The 21244-nt window shown below is 36.0% G+C and overlaps 2 protein-coding genes across 3 annotated transcripts; one reads left to right on the top strand and one right to left on the bottom strand.

The window, feature by feature from the left end:
* Positions 1 to 1212: 1212 nt before the first annotated feature.
* LOC132609728 (uncharacterized) lies at positions 1213 to 5507 on the bottom strand. The gene is made up of 2 exons (XM_060323858.1): positions 4575 to 5507; positions 1213 to 1259 (listed from the first exon to the last, which is right to left on the bottom strand). The coding sequence occupies exons 1-2, from the start codon at positions 5418 to 5420 to the stop codon at positions 1215 to 1217; spliced, it is 891 nt and encodes a 296-aa protein (XP_060179841.1). The 5' UTR covers positions 5421 to 5507; the 3' UTR covers positions 1213 to 1214.
* A 4029-nt stretch (positions 5508 to 9536) lies between these two features.
* Positions 9537 to 13585, top strand: LOC132609727 (uncharacterized). Of its 2 annotated transcripts, none has more exons than XM_060323857.1 (2): positions 9537 to 13195; positions 13312 to 13585. In XM_060323857.1, the coding sequence occupies exons 1-2, from the start codon at positions 12602 to 12604 to the stop codon at positions 13582 to 13584; spliced, it is 867 nt and encodes a 288-aa protein (XP_060179840.1). In that variant the 5' UTR covers positions 9537 to 12601; the 3' UTR covers position 13585. The 2 variants fall into 2 exon arrangements, with proteins under 2 accessions (XP_060179840.1, XP_060179839.1); XM_060323856.1 differs by having other exon boundaries at positions 9537 to 13210.
* The last annotated feature ends 7659 nt before the right edge of the window (positions 13586 to 21244 follow it).

The raw sequence follows: 21244 nt of genomic DNA, 5'->3' as shown, positions 1-21244 counted from the left end.
CATTATTCAAGCAGTTATTTGCATCAATTATCCTACTGAAAAATACTCACATTAGATTTTGTAATGGTAACAATTTATATGATTGTAAAATAAACTTAACTCTTATATACTGACAGTATAATTTATTTTAAAAATATTATCAACTCAATTAAAAGGTATTTACCCATCATAAGTAAAATTCAATAACATGAAATATAAGGTGAGGGACCTCTATAGTAGCTCGGTTAAATTTGTCAAGTGTACTCTGATCATTGAATATAAATAGTTATTAAATCCAATAAAAACAGAAAGCAAAAGAAGTTAAAAACAAGTTGGTAACATAAGAAAGAAATGAATTTGAAGTTGTAGTGATATGTATAGAATTTTCACATCATTTTTTAATATACTTCAATTTTAAATACTGCCCCCCACCAAATTTCTATCACATATTGTCCAAACAATACTCAAATTAAATGCAAAGGAAAGACAGCTACAAATCCACAGCGGCAACTCGATTTTTGCTGTTGTTTAATTTCTCACTCCGTGGCTGGCACTCGCATTAAAGTTCAGCTAAATCCCGATTTGTGCATTACAAGACCCATTTATGAAGTAACGCTCCTAACAACATTTTTTCCATTCACAAGGGCTCAAATCAAAAACTTCTGATTAGACAAGTAATAACTTGCTTGTTTAAGCAGAAAGAATACTCTAACTTCAACGTAAAATGGAATTTTTTACTCGTATTTAATAACTATATCAAATTAATAAATGTATATATGTGCTTGCACATACATATTTTTCACTAAGAATATGATAAGAGTTCAAATTAATATAATTTGATACAAACATATAGGGGTCATTTGGTGCATGGTATAAACTGGGATATCCCAGCACTAAATTTTTGTACCATGTTTAGTAGAAGGTATAAATTTATCATGGGATAAATTTATACCTTGTACCAAACAAGGTATAAAATGCATCACAACTTAAAAGATGGATATCCCTTCTTACACCACTTATCATGGAATTATTTTAGATCATCTTTTAGATGGTATAAAATAATCCCAAGAGATAGAATAAATTAGTCCCGCGATTATAATCCGGGATAATTTTAGCTACCTACCAAACGACCCCATAGAATGTAAGCAAATTTTTACCACGTAAAATTGTAATCTTCCCGCCAAAACAGTTGGGTAAATTGAGAGAGAGAAAAAACCTCTGTACAACTGATGCGGCTATTTTAAGTTAACCAATTTTGGCGCCTTACATTGCCGGAAAACCTTCATCGGACTTAAAGTTGAAGAAACAACGAAAAACTTTTGATACGTATCAAAAATCCAAAATTACTTTGAGAGCTTGTCATTTATACATGTTATATGTATATTACAACATGTCATTAAAGGTATAATGAAATATTTAAAGCAAAGATTAATTAATCTTAGGCTTAAACCAAAGCTACAACAGAACTGCATTATTTTTTTGTTTAATCATCCGTTATTCGAATTTAACGAGTTGAACAGTCCAGACTCGCATCGCATAGGTGCTAAGGTTAGTTAAAGGCGAAAACGCTCCCTGTTTAATATTTCTCCATTTTCAAGAACGCCTAAAAGGAAGAAGGTGAGATAGGCAAGAGGTAGCTTGCTTCTAAACCGTAGCTCGGCCTTGAGGAATCAAGAAATCTTTATCGGTACTTGAATTTGAGGGGACTAACTACGGTGACCAAAAGACAAAAGTGACGAGCAGTCGTAGTTGATCTTGACTCTAGTTAAGGACTACGGATTCCATCCATTTCACCATTCCATTTGTGTCAGGATCGCAATATTAAACACGGTGTGATACCTAATGAATGAAATGATACGTGGTTTTTTCTACACTGAAAAAGACAACACCTTGCATGTGCTATGGCTGGGATTTGATTTGATATCTCTCAAGTAATCTATCAATTTATTGTTGACCACATTTTCATCTTTATCTACTCTTTAATTAGTAGACTCCGAAAAGTGGTCACAATCACAAGTCTACATTAACTAAGTAACAGTTTGATCAGTATCTAATTCTGTAGAATCAATATCATCCTCAGTAATGCAAGATCGTATCATTTATCTGATATAACAGAAGTAAATATCGGAGTCAGAATTTTTACTAAGAGAGTTTAAAATATGAAAAAGTAAATATACAAAGAAGTTGAGGGAATCAACATCTTCTATATATACAAAAAAAAATTATTGTAACCTTAAATATACAGTGTAATTTTTCGCCGAAATGGGTTCGGATGAACCCCTTGCTCCCACTTGGCTCAGCCCCTCGTAGTAGTATACCAACTTGTGGCCCCTTGAGAAAAACCATGTTAATTTAATAATTAAAAAAAAATCACATAATATATTTAGATATTAAGTTTTAGTAGTACTATATTATAAACTGCTCAGTTCTGTTCCCTCTTTCTGCATTTTCGTTTTTAAAATTATGATTTCAATTCTCATCAATTTAATGTTTTGCTTATGTAAAACGTTGAAAGCTAACAATGAACTTCGTATTAAGAGTCCTTGTAATAACTTAAATGGGATAGAATTCTGCCTGGATCAAGAATTATCGAGTTTGATTATGCACAAATGTAAGTGTAACTTTAGTTATCAGGCTTAATTATATATGCACAAATGGTATTATTCAAGCAATTATTTGAATCAAATATCCTACTGAATAATGTTCACATGATAGTTTGTAATGGTAAACGCCAAAAATCAATATATATGTTTACCCCGAATTTGGATAATCAATTAAATTTGTGAGTGTGTATAGGATATGTGCTTGAATCTTGACGTGTATTTGGAAGAGAAAATATGTGTATGAGTGTTCTTCAATAAAATGGCTAATAATGACAATGATCTATGGATGTAAACGTTTATAAGCGATGTGGGACACTTGATAGAAGATACACGACAGCAATGGACACATATGATCTTGGCCGAGAGAGAGATTATATATATGAGTCTTTCTATTACAAATGTTCTTGGGAAAATAGAAGAGCCAACCCTTACAAAGGAGGGGGATGTGCTCTATTTATAGCGTGACCTCCATGGGTTTCATACAATGTGAATCAATAAAATAACAGTAATAAGGACAGTTCTGAACGGATTTTGTGGGATTAGACTGACGGTGCCGTCTGACACACGCATGGTGGGTAGTTGACTATGACAGGACGCTACTGGAGCGTAGGTCGCATGCAACGGCCACTCGGACCAACGACTATGCGGGCCAACAACTATATGGACCAACGGCTATGCGGGCCAACAACTATACGGACCAACAGCTATGCGGGCCAACAGCCATACGGACCAACGGCCACGAATGCTCGGGTCACCGGACTTGGCCGTTTCGATGACGAAGAAGGCAGATCAGTCGATGTCCCTCGCTCAGCTCCGGTCCAAGCGTTCCCCCGGTCAAGGGCGAATAGTATCCGGTGCATTCTCATTCCTTTCTTTCGCCAGTTCCTCGTTCCACCGGTTTGCCTCATAACCGGTTCTTACCGTATACAATATATATATATATATATAACTTTAAAAGAAATTAACTCTTATATCTTGACAGTGTAATATTTTTTTTAAAAAAAAAATGATACGATAATGTCATTTAAAAGGTATTCACAAGTATTTACCGATAATAAGTAAAGTTCAATAACATGAAATATTTGGTAACATAAGAAAAATGGATGAATTTGAAGTCACAATGATATGTATAGAATTTTACATCATATTCCAATATACTTCAATTTTTAAATATTTCATTTTTTCTAAATTTCCATCAAATCCTATCCAAACGCTCCTCAAATGCAAAGGAATTTAAAAAGTGATAAATTCACGCGGCAACATGCTTTTTTTCGTTCCTCCTTCGGTGATCGGTACTCGCATTGAAATTCAAATAAATTTAGGGGCAACATCCAACAAAAAAATTTCATTCCTAAATGCTCGAACCCAACAACTCAACTCTGGCTAAACAAGCAACTTTCTTGCTTAAGCTGAGAGAATACTCTAACTTCAAAATAAAAAAGCAAGAGAATACTCTTAACTTCAAAATAAAATGGATTTTTTTTTACTCGAATTGCATGCTTATATCAAAACGTATATCATATGCTTGCACATATATATTTTCCACTAAACATAACTAATATATATATACACACACCCTTTTAGTCTCAAATTATGTGACATTTTTCGCTTTTCGAGAGACAATTTGACTAAATTGGATTAAATTAACTCGATATTTTAATATTAAAATTTATATATTTCAAAACTACATGAAAAGTATTATAAATTACAACTTTTCTCATATCAATTTAATTAAAAAAATACATCATGATCAAAGTTCATACAGTTGCAATCTCAAAAAAGTACCACATAAATTGCGACATGAGACAGAGGGAGTATCACTTTGTTAAAATTACTTACACAACTAATTCATATAATTTGATATTATAAACAATAAATATAGTAATCTTCCCGCCAAAACAGTAGGACAATGAGAGGGAAAAAAAAGACCTCTGTACAACTGCAATGGTTAACTTAAGTAACCAATTTTGGCGCCTTTGATTGCCGGAAAACTTTCATCGGACTTAACAAATACCATCCTTTCAACTTTTCCGGCGAATAACTGACGTCATTTCCGCCGGAAAGTGACGTCATCGCCGCCACATTCACCGATCTCGATCTCGATCTCATAGTATCATTGCAGTATAACTTATCATTTACACCGTTTGCTTTCACTTCTAATTCGTTCTCTAATTTTCCTCTCCTTTTTCTTGACTTAAATATCCACCAAAACGACGCCGTTTTCGTACTCTTCTCATTTCGCGATTTTAGGAACGGAATTCCAACGGATTTTGATCGGAAAAATGACGGCTCAGTGCGCACGTTAGCGCAATTCGAACAAGGGCGCACGTTAGTGCTCTTACGCTCGCCGGAATTAGCATTTCGCGATTTTAGAAACGGAATTCCGACGGATTTTGACCTACATAACGCCGTTTCATCTCCGCCGTTGATCTTCGCGGAAGAAGATGACGACGTCGTAGAGGCGGCGGAATTTGAACAAGGGCGCACGATAGCGCAATTCGAACAAGAGCGCACGTTAGTGCTCTTCTGTTCACCGGAATTAACAGTTACCTTTCTTAAAAACGGAATTCCGACGGATTTTGACTTACATAAAGCCGTTTCATCTCCGCCGTTGATTTTGGCGGAGGAGGCGCAATTTGAACAAGGGCGCACGTTAGTGCAACCAGAGCAAGAGCGCACGTTAGTGCAAGTACAAGAAGGGCGCACGTTAGCGCAGTTAGGGCAAAGTTTGGAGAGTCGATCACGGAGACAAATTGAACAAACTCCAGTTCGGCGTTTATTCTTTGAAGGGTGTTTTGGACATTTCCAAGCTTCTTCTTCAATATAGTAATACGCCATTTTCTTGTAAGTTCTCTTCTCTACTCTCTCTTTTTAAATTTTGTACTTTATATTATAGCCAAATTTGATGCTTTATATATAGCCAGAATTTGCTTAAAAAGGAAAGATGCAAATTTAGATTTTGTTTTTGTTGAGCTGTGTTGATGTGTGTGTGTGTGTGAAATGAAAACTAAAAACGCGGATAAGAAAACGTAAAACGACGCGTTTTAGTTTTGTATTAACTTTGCAAAGTTGCAATGCTTAATGCATGCGTAGCCGTCTCATTGGAGTAATTTGAAGTGGTTAGCCTCAAATTCCTAAGGATTACAAAAAAGGTAAGTAGAATTATTTTATATTTATACCGGTGAAAGGTAGCAAATATTTAGTGGTATCATCGATATATGTGCAAGCTAGTTCGGACACCACTATCATAAGAAAATTTATGATTTGAATATTATTCCCTTCAGATCAAAAAATGTGTTCACTTAGTTTTTTTTTCTTGTGTCAAAAAAGTGTCCACTTATTAAATTAAGAAAGAATTAATCTTATCTTTCAAGATTTGCCCCTATTAAGTGTTATGTGATTAAATTCCAATTTCTATTTAATTAGAGGTAGTTTAGTCAATTTATATTTTCTTTTTTTGAAGTGAATAGTTTCTCAAGGGATGTGCAAATAGCTAAGTGAAGTGTCTATTTGTCTTTCTGTCCTTACTTTTAAATAACCAGTAGTGTGGCGTCCAAGAAAACTCGTTCACATTTAGATTGGAGTCATCTTGGTTGTAAAGACATGCTAAAATTGGAGTATTTTGAATTTTGAATCGGTTCCTGCTCAAATTTCAATGGAGTTAAAAAAATGTTGGTTTTTTTTTCCGTCAACTTAAGTTTTGATAGGTAAAATTGTTTTATATTTATGTTGGTGAGAAATAGCAAGTATTTGATGGAATAATCAGATATTGTGCAAACTAACTCGGACATCACCTTTATGTTCATAAAGAAGTTATGATTTCAACATTATCTATTTGTCTTTCTATTTTTCCTTATAAACAAGTGGTAGCGTTTCAAGAAAACTTGCTCACATGTAGATTATTTTATGTTTCTCGATTCGAACAAAGGTATTTAATTGGCATAAAATTTGACAATGTGGTGTAAAATATGCATATTGTGGCTACAAAATAAAATCATGTCACCAAGTTGCAAATAATAAAGTGCATAAAACTAAAAATTTTAGTGCATACAAATAATACAATCAAATTTATGGATTGAAGCTTTATCATATTTTACAAGGTAAGTGTATAAAACTGAAAATTTCAAAATAAAATGAATGCATAGTAAAGATATATAGAGTATAAAAAATAAATTAATGGCAGGACCAGTACATTGACCTCTCTACATACAAGAATTGACTGGTCGAAAGTGATAATACCAAAAGAAATCTATTTTAAGATTTTGTAGTACTAACTTGAAAAAGAAAGGATTTTGGCGTCTGGATTCTTATTTGACTTTACCATTTCTAGGTTAAGATGTTTAATTCTTTATTAGAACACGAATTTACTTAGACATGGAAAAAAGTTATGTAATTGTTTGAAAAATAAAAGTAATCAACTCTAATTTAGGGTCAAAATCTGGAGAACTCGTAAACAATGTATGTTGTTGGTCTAGTGGCGGAGAAGGAATCCTCAAGCTTTGTTGCTCTTGGTCACCATGTACGCCTTTGATTTGTCTCATTTTATTATTTTAATTTGAGTTGGGTGGGAATCCACAAACTTAAAATCATAGATCTGCCTCTGCCTGAACAACTAGGATTTGATAGTGGCAATGACATTGGATAGTTATTGTATTATATGTGAAAAAGCAATTGAATCTAGCTGGATTGAAACGGATGGAAAGTTTAAATTTGATTAGCTCGACGCTTTAAACCCGTCACTAGGAGGTAAGGCATGCTTACTTATATACCCAAAACTTCTCCTGTGTTATGCCGATGTAAGACTTTCTTCCTAAGTTGGGGTGTCACAGTATTGGATTCGAGTGAGGTCCATCCATTAAAGGTATATAGGCTGAAACATCGCAATTTCGATGGTAGATATGAATCCTAAGAAATTATAGGTAACTTTTATACAACTTCATTTTTTAGTGATTTTAGGTTTATCTCGTCCCTTTTTAACAACTTGACACTCTATGGTTTCACATCAATGAATCGGTGTATTTGGAGGTCAACATAGGACATGACCATGCCATCTCAAGCAATCTTCTCTCATTTGATCCTCGATGTGTGCTATTTGAAATCTTTAGCCTTCTCGTGAATGTAGTCATTTCTAATCTTATATGACCAGACATTCATCTAAGCATCCGCATTTTTCGCATCACTCATCTCGTGGATATGTTAGATTTTATAAGCCCAACATTCAATCTCATATAACATTGTTGGTTTGTAACTCCATTTGTGGAAGCTTGCTCACATTGCTGAACTCCCAAGAATAAATTCAATGCAAAACAAGTCAATTTAATGAAAATGCAAATTAAAAAAATGAAAAGGAGAGGGAGTTAAAATTTTGTTTTCAAAATGAGTATTTCGAGGATTAAAAAAGAATATTAAGAATAAATAGCAAAAGTCTTGATCAAATCAAAAGTTATTATAAGCTAAATAACCATAAATTTAACATAACCAACTTATAACTTTCGAATGATTTAAACTTTAAATGTGTACACAAGTCAAAAGAATATTTAGAAGTTAATTGGACTAACTCCAAAGTTTACTCAAAAACCCAATTTTCAGTCATCTAGAAATACTTATCCAACTTGAATCTTTTCGAATGTGATCTATTTACTACTTTTTGGGGAAAGCATAGCCACTAAAGTTGTGATGGTCTAAAAGCAAGGATAGAGCGTTTTCACTTGCAAGTTATTCAAACACATTCTAAAGGACTCGTTTTGAACAAAGAGAAGCTTCCACGGTATGAACACCAACTTCAAAAAATTGCGTGGATTACCCTTCATACAGATTGGTCTTTAATTTTTCCCCTCAATTCACTGGTCTCTAATTTTTGTCCCTACTTCTCATTTAATGAAAATTTATGGGCTAAAGTATCCTTTTCGCACCAAAGATTCTGGGTTCGATTCCCAGCAGAGTCGAAAATAATAATAATTTCGCAAGGCATAGGGTTTTATGAACCTGTGCTTATTCGGGCTAAGTTACATAGAACCTATGCCTTGTCCGACAAAAGTTCATGAAAACGAAGTTCTGTCTTAATTTTGCAGCTATGCCTATAGGCATAGGTTCTATGTAGTTTCATAGAAATCTTTGTCGTGTCCGGCATAATTTCTATGTAACTACATAGCGGATAGGCATAGGTTCTGCCTTAATTTCGCAACTATGCCTATAGATATAATTTCTATGTAGTTTCATGGAAACCTTTGCCGTATCCGGTATAGTTTCTATGTAACTACATAGTGAATATAGTTTCATATGAACTTATGCCCTGCGTTTTTTTTTTTTTTTTTACTGAGCGGGAGTTCGAACTCAGAATCTTGGGATATTTTCAGCGACCTTTTTAAGCGAAGGACAAAAATTAAAAACCAGCAATTTGAGGGCCAAAGATCAAAGACCAGCGCCTTTGAACGACAATCATGCAAATTGCCTCACCAACTTCATTTTTTTGCGCGGAATGCCCTTCTTTTGGGGTGGTCTTTAAATTTTGCCCCTCATATTTGTGGTTTTTAAATTATGCCCCTCATATTGCTGGTCTTTAATTTTTGCCCTTCGCATTGCAACTCTGAGCGTTCACGCAGAAATTATGAGGTTCTGAGTTCGAACCCCCGCTCAAGCATAAATTAAAAAAAAAAATTACAAGGCAAGGTTTGGGTCGCGTGTATGCCGGACCTGGCATACTCATGCCTTATGGGCAGACTTGGCATAAGTATGCCGGGTCCGGCATAACTTTGGTAATTCCTTAACAAGTTTATGCCGGTGGGGGCATACTTTTAATGGGCAAACTTTTATGCCGGACACGGCATAAACTTGTGAAGGAATTATCAAAGTTATGCCGGACCCGGCATACTTATGCCAAGTCTGCCATAAGGCATAAGTATGCCGGGTACGGCATAACTTTGGTAATTCCTTCACAAGTGTATGCCGGTAGGGGTATAGCGAAACTTAAACTCTGCCTTGCGATTTTTTTTTAAAAATTTTGACTGTGTAGGGGTTCGAACCTGGAACCCATGGGTTTTAGCCGAAGGGCAAAATTTAAAGACCACCCCAAAAGAATGGCAATTCTGCTAATTGCTGCACCAACTTCTTGTTGCAATGCAGGTGTAATGTTGGGCCTTGTGCTACCAACTATGAATCAACTAATGATACTATTTTGGGCCAAAAGTGACCCAATATCATGAGATTATTTGGTTGGTGGATAGGACAGATAGGGCTATCAATTTCTTTTTTTAACTTAATTGGGTACGTAGTGTCAATTAAGGCTTAAAATATGCTAACACGTTTTGGGTTTAAAATATGTCAATAATACTATATAGTACTTGTAGCAAGACGTCAAATTTCTCAAGGATATCCCATGAAATTATTTTATCTCACCTTCTATATGGATAATTTATCCCACTATTTATACTAAAATGATGGGACAAAATAATCCTAGGACTAAATAACACTCATTACCAAACGTAGGATAAAATAATCCCATGGTATATCCTAAAATTGTTATCCTTATCTCACCAACCAAACACCGCTAAGCCCTCAAGTGGTGGCGTAATGAAATTGGTGGTATAGAGTCAAATCTTAATAAGTATCCTTAAATATATTTACCAAAATTAATTTTTGCGTTACACGAGCATTTCGTATTAATTAATAAAAACTTTTTAAAAACCACATATATATTACTAAACTTATGTGGAGGTATAAAACTAAATTAAAAGGAAAAAATGCAAACAAGATAATAAAAGGTTTCCAATTGCATGGATTTGGGTCCAACCAACCTAGTTCCATAGGCGTGTTTAGGCTTTTCTTTAAAGTCAACGCATCATCTTCTGCAGAATCCGTGATTTTTGTAGCACAAAAACAAAAAAGTTGAACCAAACTAGCGCAGAAAAAAAAAAACATTACTAGGTTTCACGCGCTAAATTCGTGTGTGAAAGGACCAAATTGCAAAAATGCAACTTCAGCCTTTCACGCACGAATTTAGTGCGTGAAGGAGGGCAACAAAAAGCCACCCCCTCCTTCCCCACCACAGACCCGACAGTGACACCCCCACCCGCCATTAACGATGATTTCGCGTGGTCCCCAACCCCCAAAACGCTATTTTCTTGTTGTTTTTCAATCCAAAACTCAATATTCTTGGTATATTGAAGTGTAGGAACAAGTTTCTAAGGTTAGATTTTGGAATAGAGCGGCGCAGAGATCATTTTGAAAATTCAAAAAAACCTTCAATCTAGGTATTTCACTACGAAGTTTTTATTAAATTGCTAAATATATTATTACCCTAAGCATGGTCATTGTGTAACTATGGTGGATTGCCCGTTTTGCGCATTTTTTTTGTCCGTTTTTGGGCAGTCCGTATGCACTGTTGGGACTGCCCTTTTTTTTTTTTTTTTTTTAATTTGTTTGTGTATTGTTAATTAGTTAATTATTTATTAATTGTTTATTTAGTATTTGTTAATTGTTCGATTAGCGACTTAAGTATTTATTAATTGTTAGACTAGCTAATTATTTATTGAGTTTTTGTTAAGCCAATTGTTTATTTGCTAATAATTTCTTAATTGTTTCATTAGTTAATTAATTGTTTATTTGTTAAATATATGATAATAATTTATTAATTTTTTGATTAGTTACTTAATTGTTTATTTCTTAAATATATGATAATAACTTGTTAATTATTTGATTAGTTAGTTAATTGTTTGTTTATTAATTATTTATACTAATTGTATGCTAACTAATTGTTAATTATTTGACTTATTAATTTTTAATCTTTATATTTTAGGATTGAAAACCCTTAGTTTAGGATTCTTTTTTTTTTTTCCCCTCCCATTTTAGGAGGATTTATAGTGTTTCCACACTTCCCCTCCGGTGTGACTCGAACCCAGGACCTACCGGTCGTGGGTGGAGGTGCTTAACCACTGAGCCATCCCTCACTTGTCTAGTTTAGGATTCATAACCCGTAGCTTAGGATTGAAAACCCTTAATATAATTTTCGATAAAAGATTACATAACTAATATTACTTGTTAATGATTTATTTAAAATACGTAAAACAGATGGCTCACCACAATCCTTAATAAAATTTTCGATAAAAGACTACATAACTAATATCACTTGTTAATGATTGATTTAAAATACATAAAACAGATGGGTCACCACAATCCTTAATAAAAATTTTGCTAAAAGATTGCATAACTATTAACTAATACTACTTGTTAATGATTGATTTAAAATGCGTAAAACGGATGGATCACCACCCTCTTGATCCGGGGCCCTTCGACCGAGAGTTACTGTATCTTCAGCCCAAGCATAGGTCGCAATATATATGGACATTCGACCTGCAGCCTGAGTCTCATGTCCGTACCCGGTTAGGGGACTCAGCATGGGAGATCTTAACTGCTCGCCCCCCACATCCTCGTGTCCTGGATATACTACGTCGTGGCGGTATCTACCGGTGCGTCGAAGTTGGTCGGGTACAACACGATAGGTCGCTAGTGACGGCATTGATTGAGAGGTGGCGACCGGAGACGCACACATTTCATCTCCGCACCGGTGAGGCTACCATTACTCTTCAGGATGTGGAGGTCATTTATGGGCTACAGGTTGATGGACGCCCATTGTATATTGAGGAGCCTCCTGTGCTGCCGCCTTACCGGGATGAATTGACTAGGCTCACCGGTTTCGCGGCTCTGAATGGTCACATTTCCGGCCAGAGTCGGCTTTTGTTATCGGCCCTTTACGCTCACTTGCGCCTCACAGACATGCAGCATCCGATTGGAGAGGACACGCCTCAGGCTGATGTTGACCGACGCGCGCGTCTATACCTACTCATCATATTCGGGACCATCTTGTTCCCGAACACTTCGGGTTCGCATTTGAGTATCACGCGCCCGACCGCGTGTTACGGCAGTTTGGGTATGTACAGAATATATCCGCTGCGACGGTTTGGGAGCATAACCACTATGCGAGGGACGAGCGTGCGGCCGTCGATGATGTTTAGCGACTCTATATGCAGCAGCAGGTCCAGAGTTGGGATGTGAGGATGACGAGTCTAGCGGTAGTCGGACATGACACTTCAATCCATATGTACATTGAGTGGTACATGCGGATCACTCGCATCATTATTGGCAACCCCTCTAGGTGTCGTCCGGATGGCCTAGGATATGTAGCTCTCGCAGGAGCGTTCGAGGCGCTGGTACGGACCGTCCAGACGATGCGCTATGAGAGCACTGCCCGTACGAAGGCCCCCGAGACGGCGGAGTATGCAGCACGGATGATTGAGCTTGCCGAGACTGGTATGAGACAGGCACATGACTTTGAGCGTCTCCATGAGCGTGTTCCCGCTGCCCCACCTGGGGCAGCAGATGGTCCTGGTCGCCGAGGAGTTGGTGGCCGTCGTAGAGGTGGTAGGGCTGGCAGAGGTGTCGAGGCTCCGTCGACTTTAGAGATCCCGCCGAGTTCTTACCAGCTGGCGACTACAGATATCCCATTGACTTCTCATTCCCGGCCGTCGACTTCACAGACACCTCTGTATGCACCGGGCCCCACTGAAGAGACCGTTGAGGAGTCAGCTCAGGAGCCCTTTCACCAGGCATCTCAGGAGGTCGTCGACACACAGGTTTGATTTTTACAATAAAATAAAATAATTTATTAATTATTTATTTATTTCAGGTTCATTTTTGAATAAATCTAAATTAAATTGTTTATATGTTATTTCAGGTTCATTCCTCTGCGCCTGTGGACCCATCTCCTGATGAGATTGACGAGGAGCCATGTTATGAACCGGCCCCACCGCCCACCGTCATTTCCCATAGAAAGCATGTTATGAACTGGGGTCCGGGTCGAAAGAAGGGAAGGAAGGGAAGCAAGGATGATCATGCCATAGAGCATGTACAGATTAAGAGGAGGAAGGGGGATGGAGATGATGGTGGTGGTGGTGGGGTTAGCCTTAGGCCTAGCCGAACTCTAAAGGCTCCCATTTGTGGGACCTGAGATTGTGAATGTTGTAAATAAAGTGTATATTTTGTGTTATTATTTTCTTAATGATAATTAGTTATCTTAATAATAACTCGTGCGACGTATGGAAAAAATCGTGATTTTAATAGGTTCAAAAAAAATAAAAACAAATCTGTGCGTGAACGTAAAAAGCTTAAAGTTTGATGAAAAACTGAACCTTTCACGCACAAAAACTGTGCGTGAAAGTGAAAAAGTAAACCTTAATGCGCACCATTTTAATGCGCAATGTAAGTGTTGATTTGACAATACAACACGCATGACAATTTCAGGAATTTATGACACATAAAGGCTTGATTTGATAACACGTTGCTGCATTATTTGACCGCTTTAATACGACTTATATTGCGCACCATTTTAATGCGCACTGTAAGTATTGATTTGACAACACAACACGCATGACAATTTCAGGAATCTATTTAACTTGAAGGCTTGACGAGTGAAAAAATCATCAACTTCATAAGTCTAAGTCTTACAAGTCATTCAAAAAAAAAAATCTAACTTCATAGAAAAAAATGTCTCAAAATGCTTCAACTGTTAAGGTTTCACTATTTTGGGATGGAGATATCGTCGAGGACAATTACTCCATTCGTTATAGTATCAAATCAAAAGCCCATGTTAAATTTCCAACAACTTTAAATTATGAAACACTAGTCAGTTACATGCACAAAAGAATGAACACTACACCCACTGAGTTTGGAATCTCACTAACTGGCAGATATCCACAAACAATATCAAACGGTGTAGTGCGTTATGGCATGCACAATATCAACGATGATGAATCTTTGAGTGATTATTTGGGATCGCCGGAAGAATATCGTGATTTAGTATTCATTAATGTTCTTGAGATGTATGTTGAAAAGATACCTCGAGAAGAATTCCCTCAAGTCTAGCCTATTCATGGTAACACTTATGGGGACTTTAGTTCTTATGGAGACATTTTGAGTGGTCAAGTGCCGCTGGAAAATCTAAGCTAGCAATTTAATCAAGCTTACAATGAAAATTGGTAAATATGGATTTTTCATATTATTATGTGTAGTAGCACGTGTTTGTTGTATGAATTGGTAAATAACCAGTTTTCAAATCTTTATAGGAACTATTCTCAAAACTCGCCAGTGGTACCAAATATGGATGTTGGTCAATCCTCTCAGTTCGGTGGAGTTGATCATTCTCCACACCATGACAGTGCTTATGAACGACAGTAAGTTCATCACCTTGATATTAAATTATCTGTATATATATATATATATATATATATATATATATATATATATATATATATATATATATATATATATGATGTTGGTATTTAAAATATGTTACTTTTCGTGTAGGAGGATGAATGCACTTGATAATGAAGATTTTCCTAATTATTATGAGTCATCATCAAATGATGACGATGAAATAGCTAATAATGCAGAGGTAACCGATGATGAAGATGATGATGATGATGATGTTCAAGTTGGTATGACCAACAATATTCCTCAAAGCCAAAATTAACAAGAACCAATGCACCACCGCATACCACCACCGATAGCTGAAAACCCAACTTCTGAAAGCCCAATTCAGTGGCATTCTAACAATATCCCTTATCTTGACAGCCTGCAGGGTCGTGATGATGCATTTATCTTCACCAGAGAAGATGATGATAGTCGCCAAAAAAACTGGATTGAACCAAAGGATCTCAACAAAGATCGATGCTACCTTGCAAAGGGAATGTTGTTCGCATCCAAAAAGGCGTTGCAACGGGCTGTCAAAATTTATTATTTTAAGGACATGAGGGAGTTTAAGGTTGATCAGTCAAACACAAAGATATGGAGACTAGTTTGTAGACGACGGTATCAAGGCTGTGAGTGGTTGCTTCGGGGAATTGTTAAGCCTGATGGTATGTGGGTTATCACAAAATTCTGCGAAAGACACACTTGTGATATGAAAGAAAATCGAGCAGATCATTATAATTTAGATACAAACATGATTGCTCAAGTATTACTTAAAGACGCTGTTGAAACGCCAAGGTAACTTATCCTACCTAGTACATTATATGTCTTGTATCGATTAAAAGATCATTACTAAATGTTGTTTGTTTAAACTTGTGCAGGATCCTCATCAAAGATTGTATTCGAAACGTTCAAACCGTATATAGTAAAACTATAAGCAACAGAAAGGGATTTCTCGGGCGTAGACGTGCTTTTGAGATGGTCTTTGGAAATTGACATACTTCTTTTCAATCACTGCCAAGGTATATGGGAGCTCTACAACATTTGAATCATGGTACTGTTGTAGAGTGACGGCTTATAGAGGGTAAAATCTTCAACTTCGTATTTTGTACATTCAAACCATGCATTGATGGTTTTGCTTACTGCCGACCAGTGATATCCATAGATGGTACGCATGTATATGGTGCCTACGACATCAAGCTCCTAATTGCAATAGGAATGGATGCCAATGGGTCAATATTTCCTCTTGCTTTCGCAATTGCCGCTAACGAGACCAACGACACATGGGGGATCTTTTTGACCCATTTGAAAACTCATGTTATTAAGGATCGTACCGGCATATGTGTGCTGTCTGATCGTCATAAAGGCATATTGCACAATATGGATAATTTACCGGGGTGGCAGCCTCCCTTTGTTTACCATCGCTATTGTTTAAGGCACTTGAAGGAAAATTTGCAATCAAAGTTTCACAATGGCACTCTAAATAAATTGATGTGGGGGGCTGCGATGGAGCATCAACAACGAAAATGGGCTGCAAAAATGGATCTGATCAGGGCAGTGAGTGAACCCGCATACATTTGGTTGATGAAGCTCGAAGTTGAAAAATGGACGCTTCATGCTGATGGAGGCAAAAGATGGGGCATGCTCACAACAAACAGCTCAGAGTCTTTCAATGGCTTGCTGAAATCTGCTCAAGGACTACTTGTCACTGCAATGGTGAGAATGACTTTCAAGCAGGTTGTGGAGCGATTTGTGGTTAGGACAAGGCAGGCCAGAGCGATATTAGCCGACGGAGGGACATGGATGCCAAAGCCCTTAAAAAATATGGAGCATTATAGAAAAAAAATGTGAGCATCACCAAATGACCGAGTATGACCCAATTCAACATGTGTATGAAGTTAGGACGGGTTATTACAACAGTAAGGGTGGAAACGTGCATACCGTTTATGAGGCAACAAGAACATGCACTTGTGGTAAGTAGCAAACGTACCACATGTCGTGTTCTCATGCTGTCAAGTGCTTCGAGAGAATGAGAAAAACGGTAACAAGTTATGTGGCGGGGGAATACAAGGTCCACAGTTACCTTAGAGCATATTCCGGCCAATTCCACCCGCTTGGTAATGAAGCTTATTGGCCAAACGAGCCGTTTTCGATGGTTGCTAACAAGGATTACATCAGGAAATTGGGCATTAACTCACAGAGTCGTAGACCCAATCAAATGGATGTTAGTGAAAGAACTTACTCTCACAAGTGCTCTATATGTAAGCAATATGGCCATGACAAGCGTTCGTGTGGGCAACAAGACTTTGGTAGTACAAGCACATCTCGAAGTAATAGAACCTCTAGAACTTGAACATTGTATTGTTATTGTAATTTATTATTGTATTGCTTTGAATTATTATTGTAATTAAATGGAATGAATTATTTTTTAATTAGTATAAACCTCTCGTATTGGATGAATTATTATTAAATCAAATATTTATATTTGTACATCCAAATATAATAAAACACTTAAATGAAAACCCTATAAATATGACAAGTTTCAAAACTTACTTCGGGGCACTTTAGAACCCCTAAAACGACGATCCAAACGTTTAGGTGGACTTGATGTAATGAGCCAACATTATTGTACGCAAAAAAAAAAAATACTAAGTTTTATATAAAATATTGATATTTTGGTGTTTTGAAATATGACTAATATTTGCCCAAAGTATGGAAAAAAACGTGATTTGAAAGGTAACACACACACACAAAAAAAAGGCCTCCTTCACGCACTAAATTCATGCGTGAAAAGGCCGAAGTTGTATTTTTGCACTTTGGTCCTTTCACTCACTAAATTAGTGCGTGAAACGTACTAATGTTTTTTTTTTTTTTTTGTGCTAGTTTGGTTCAACTTTTTTTTTTGTGCTACAAAAGTCGCGGACTCTCTTCTGCACTAGAAAAAAGATGGAGAAAACTCAAGTACCAAATGGATAAAAGAAGTTGTAACTCAATGGACCTTCATCTTTAAAAAACTTGAGCCAAAAAGAAAAGGATGGAAACTAATTCTGTGTTGAAAAAATGCTTTATTTAAGAGTGAAAAAAGGGGAGAAAAAGTTCAAAGGAAAGTAGTAGAAAAAGAAGAGAATATTTGGAACGTAATATTTGGTGAAAATGTCCTGGAAAAATTGATGGAGAAGAAAGTGATTTTGCAAATGAGTGAAACACTAAAAGAACTAGCAAAAACTGTGTGTGTCTCCTGTGTGTCGCATGTGCATCTCGTATAAATTAGCTAATATTTTTTTTTAAAATCACCTATATATTATAAAACTGCGTGGAGATATAAAACTAAATTAAAAGGAAAAAATGCAAACAAAATGATGAAACATTTTTAATTGAATGGATTTTGGTCAAACCAGCCTAGTTCCAGAGGTGGGTTTAGATTTTTCTTTAAATTTAACGTAACTGCAGCATCACCGTCTGCACTAGAAAAAAATGGAGAAAACGCTATAATAAAAAATGAATGGAAGACGCTATAACCCAAAATGAAACTTCATCTTTGAAAAACTTGAGCAAAAACGAAAAGGATTGAAATTGATTTTTGTTGGAAAAATACTCTATTTAAGAGTGAAAAAAGGAGAGAAAACGTTCAAAAGAAAGTAACAGAAAAAGAAGAGAATATTCCGAGTGTAATATCCGGTGAAAATCTCTTAAAAAAAGTTGGTGGAGAAGAAAATGAGTTTACAAATGCGTGTAACACTAAAATAATTAGTAAAAAAATATGTGTGTGTCTCCCCTGCGTCACACATGCATCTCGTGTCAATTAGTAAACTTTTTGAAAATTACATATAATATTATTGAAAACTGTGTGGAGGTATAAAACTAAATTTTAAAAAAAAATGCAAACAAAATAATGAAAGATTTCCAATTGTATGGATTTGGGTCCAACCAATCTAGTTTCGGAGGTGGATTTAGACTTTTCTTTAAAGCCAACGTAACCGCAGCATCACCTTCCGTGCTAGAAAACGATGGAGAAAACTCAAGAATCAAAATAGTTAGATGACACTATAACCCAAAATGAAACTTCATCTTTAGAAAACTCAAGCCAGAACCTTTCAAGATAGGGATAAGGTCTGCATACACTCTATCCTCTCCAGATCCCACTTTGTGAGATTACACCGGGTAAGTTGTTGAGCCAAAAAAATAAGGATTGAGACTGATTTTATGTAGGGAAAATGCTTTATTCAAGAATGAAAAAAGGGAAGAAAAAATTCGAGGGAAAGTAACATAAAAAGAAGAGAATATTAGGAGCGTAACATATGATGAAAATCTCTTATAAAAAGTTGGGGGAGAAGAAAATAATTTTGTAAATGATAACACTAGAGGAATTAGTAAAAAATGTTCGTGCATCTCCCGTACGTCACAAGTGCATCTCATGTTAATTAGTAAAAAAATATTTGCAAACAAAATGATGAAAGATTTCCAATTGCATGGATTTACGTCAAGCCAACCCTTTTTCGGAGGTAGGTTTAGGCTTTTCTACAAAGTCAACATAGCTGCAGCCTGCAGCATCACTTTCTACACTAGAAAAAAATGGAGAGAACTCAAAAACCAAAATAAATAGAAGAGCTATTATCCAAAATGGAACTTCATCTTTGAAAAACTTGAGCCAACTGAGACTGATTTTGTGTTGAGAAAATATTTTATTTGAAAATGAAAAAAAAGGGAGAAAAGTTCAATGGAAAGTAGCAGAAAAAGAAGAGAATATTCAGAGTATAATATTTGGTGAAACATTGAAAAAAGTTGATGGAGAAGAAAATAATTTTGCAAATGAATGTAAAGACTAGTAAGAACTGTGTGTCCGTCTCCCGTGCGTCACACGAGCATTTTGTGTTTGTAATTTAAAAAAAAAAGACATATTATTAAAAAATTATGTGGAAGTATTAAACTAAATTAAAAGGAAAAAAAATGCAAATAAGGGATAAAATGTTTCCAATTGCATGGATTTGATTCCAACCAACATAGTTCAGGAGGTGAATTTAGGTTTTTCTTTAAAATTAATATAACTGCAGCATCACCTTCTGCACCATAAAGAGATGGAGAAAACTCAAAAATCAAAATGAAAGACGAAGCTATAAACCAAAATGGAACTTCATCTTTAGAAAACTGGAGCCAAAAGAAAAGAATTGAGACTTATTTTGTGTAAGAAAAATACTCTATTTAAAGTGAAAAGGGAGAGAAAATGTTAAAACAAAAGTAGTAGAAAAAGAAAAGAATATGCGGAGTGTAATATTTGATGAAGATCTCTTAAAAAATGTTGGTTGAGAAGAAAATGATTTTGCAAATGAGCATAAATCCCTGTTTTTTTTTTTTTCACTTCTTACATGTGATACTTTCAAATCATACTATCGATTACGACTAAGAAAGCAAGCTTTTATATGATTTAAAATTTCTCAAAAAACTAAATAACATTAAGGATTTTACACATAATTTTATCTGTATGGCGGTTGCGTTTTCAAACCATATTGAGCTGTGTTTTAAAAATCAACATAGCTTCTGTGTGTTTCTTATGTGCATCTCGGGCGTCACCAGAAACCAAACCTTTAACCTTGATCTTGGTCCTTGAAACAAATTATGGCTCAATATAACACTTTGCACAAGCTCTTGATTCACCAAAGAAGTTAGCACAGGGCTAAAGAATGAATTATAAAAGATATAAAAAGTAATTTCTCGAAAGACTTTTATCCCAAATAATCATGTAATTGTAAAGTGCCCGAAAAATTTGTTAGACCACTGTCTCACATTTTTCAAGAATGTCATGTCCCGTAAACATAGTCGCGAACCCAAAAAGCAAGAAGGCAATTCACCTTTCGAGTGATTAAGACAGAAACAAGATTATCAACAAAATCTAAGAATTTTTTATTTGCTGTGCACTTGAGCCGAGTTCAGAAACAGAGTTCAGTAAAATACTTGATCAAGTGTTAAACTTTTGGCAAACTTAAAGGACCAAAACTATTCATAGCATACTTAAGGGACTATTTTAAACCACGCACAAACATAAAAGACCATTTTATTAAACCCCTTTCAACTGGAAATGATAGAGTGCCAATTTCGGGTCATCTATAGAACAAAGTTTGGGTTGGGCTAATGCTGGTTCGAGTTCAAATTCATGGGAGCATTTTGATGGTGAAGTTGTGGGCCGACAAATTAATTCGGGTCGACCCAATGCTCCGTCTGTTGGTGGTTTCAGGTCAGCTAGGTGGACTGATGAAGAAATTGATAAAGTTAAGGGGGCAATTTGTAGGATTGTCCTTCGTTGGGGGTGGTCTTTAATTTTTGTCCCTCAAATCGCTGGTCTTTAATTTTTGTCCCTCAAATCGCTGGTCTTTAATTTTTGTCCTCTGCCTTTGCAAATTCTGCCTGCCTTAAGGCCTGAGACAGAA

This window comes from Lycium barbarum, chromosome 9 (genome assembly GCF_019175385.1).
Source record: "Lycium barbarum isolate Lr01 chromosome 9, ASM1917538v2, whole genome shotgun sequence".
In the NCBI taxonomy this organism is placed as follows: Eukaryota; Viridiplantae; Streptophyta; class Magnoliopsida; order Solanales; family Solanaceae; genus Lycium; species Lycium barbarum.
The sequence above is the reverse complement of the archived record's forward strand: the minus strand, read 5'-3'. Positions and strand labels throughout refer to the sequence as shown.

Excerpts from the sequence above, each read along its gene's own strand:
- LOC132609728 (XM_060323858.1), bottom strand. The coding sequence starts at position 5,420 with ATGGCGTATTACTATATTGAAGAAGAAGCTTGGAAATGTCCAAAACAC. Across the intron at positions 1,260-4,574 it reads ATTTGTTAAGTCCGATGAAA|GTTTTCCGGCAATGTAAGGC; the intron begins GTTTTCCGGCAA and ends AGTCCGATGAAG.
- LOC132609727 (XM_060323856.1), top strand. The coding sequence starts at position 12,602 with ATGCAGCAGCAGGTCCAGAGTTGGGATGTGAGGATGACGAGTCTAGCG. Across the intron at positions 13,211-13,311 it reads AGGAGGTCGTCGACACACAG|GTTCATTCCTCTGCGCCTGT; the intron begins GTTTGATTTTTA and ends ATGTTATTTCAG.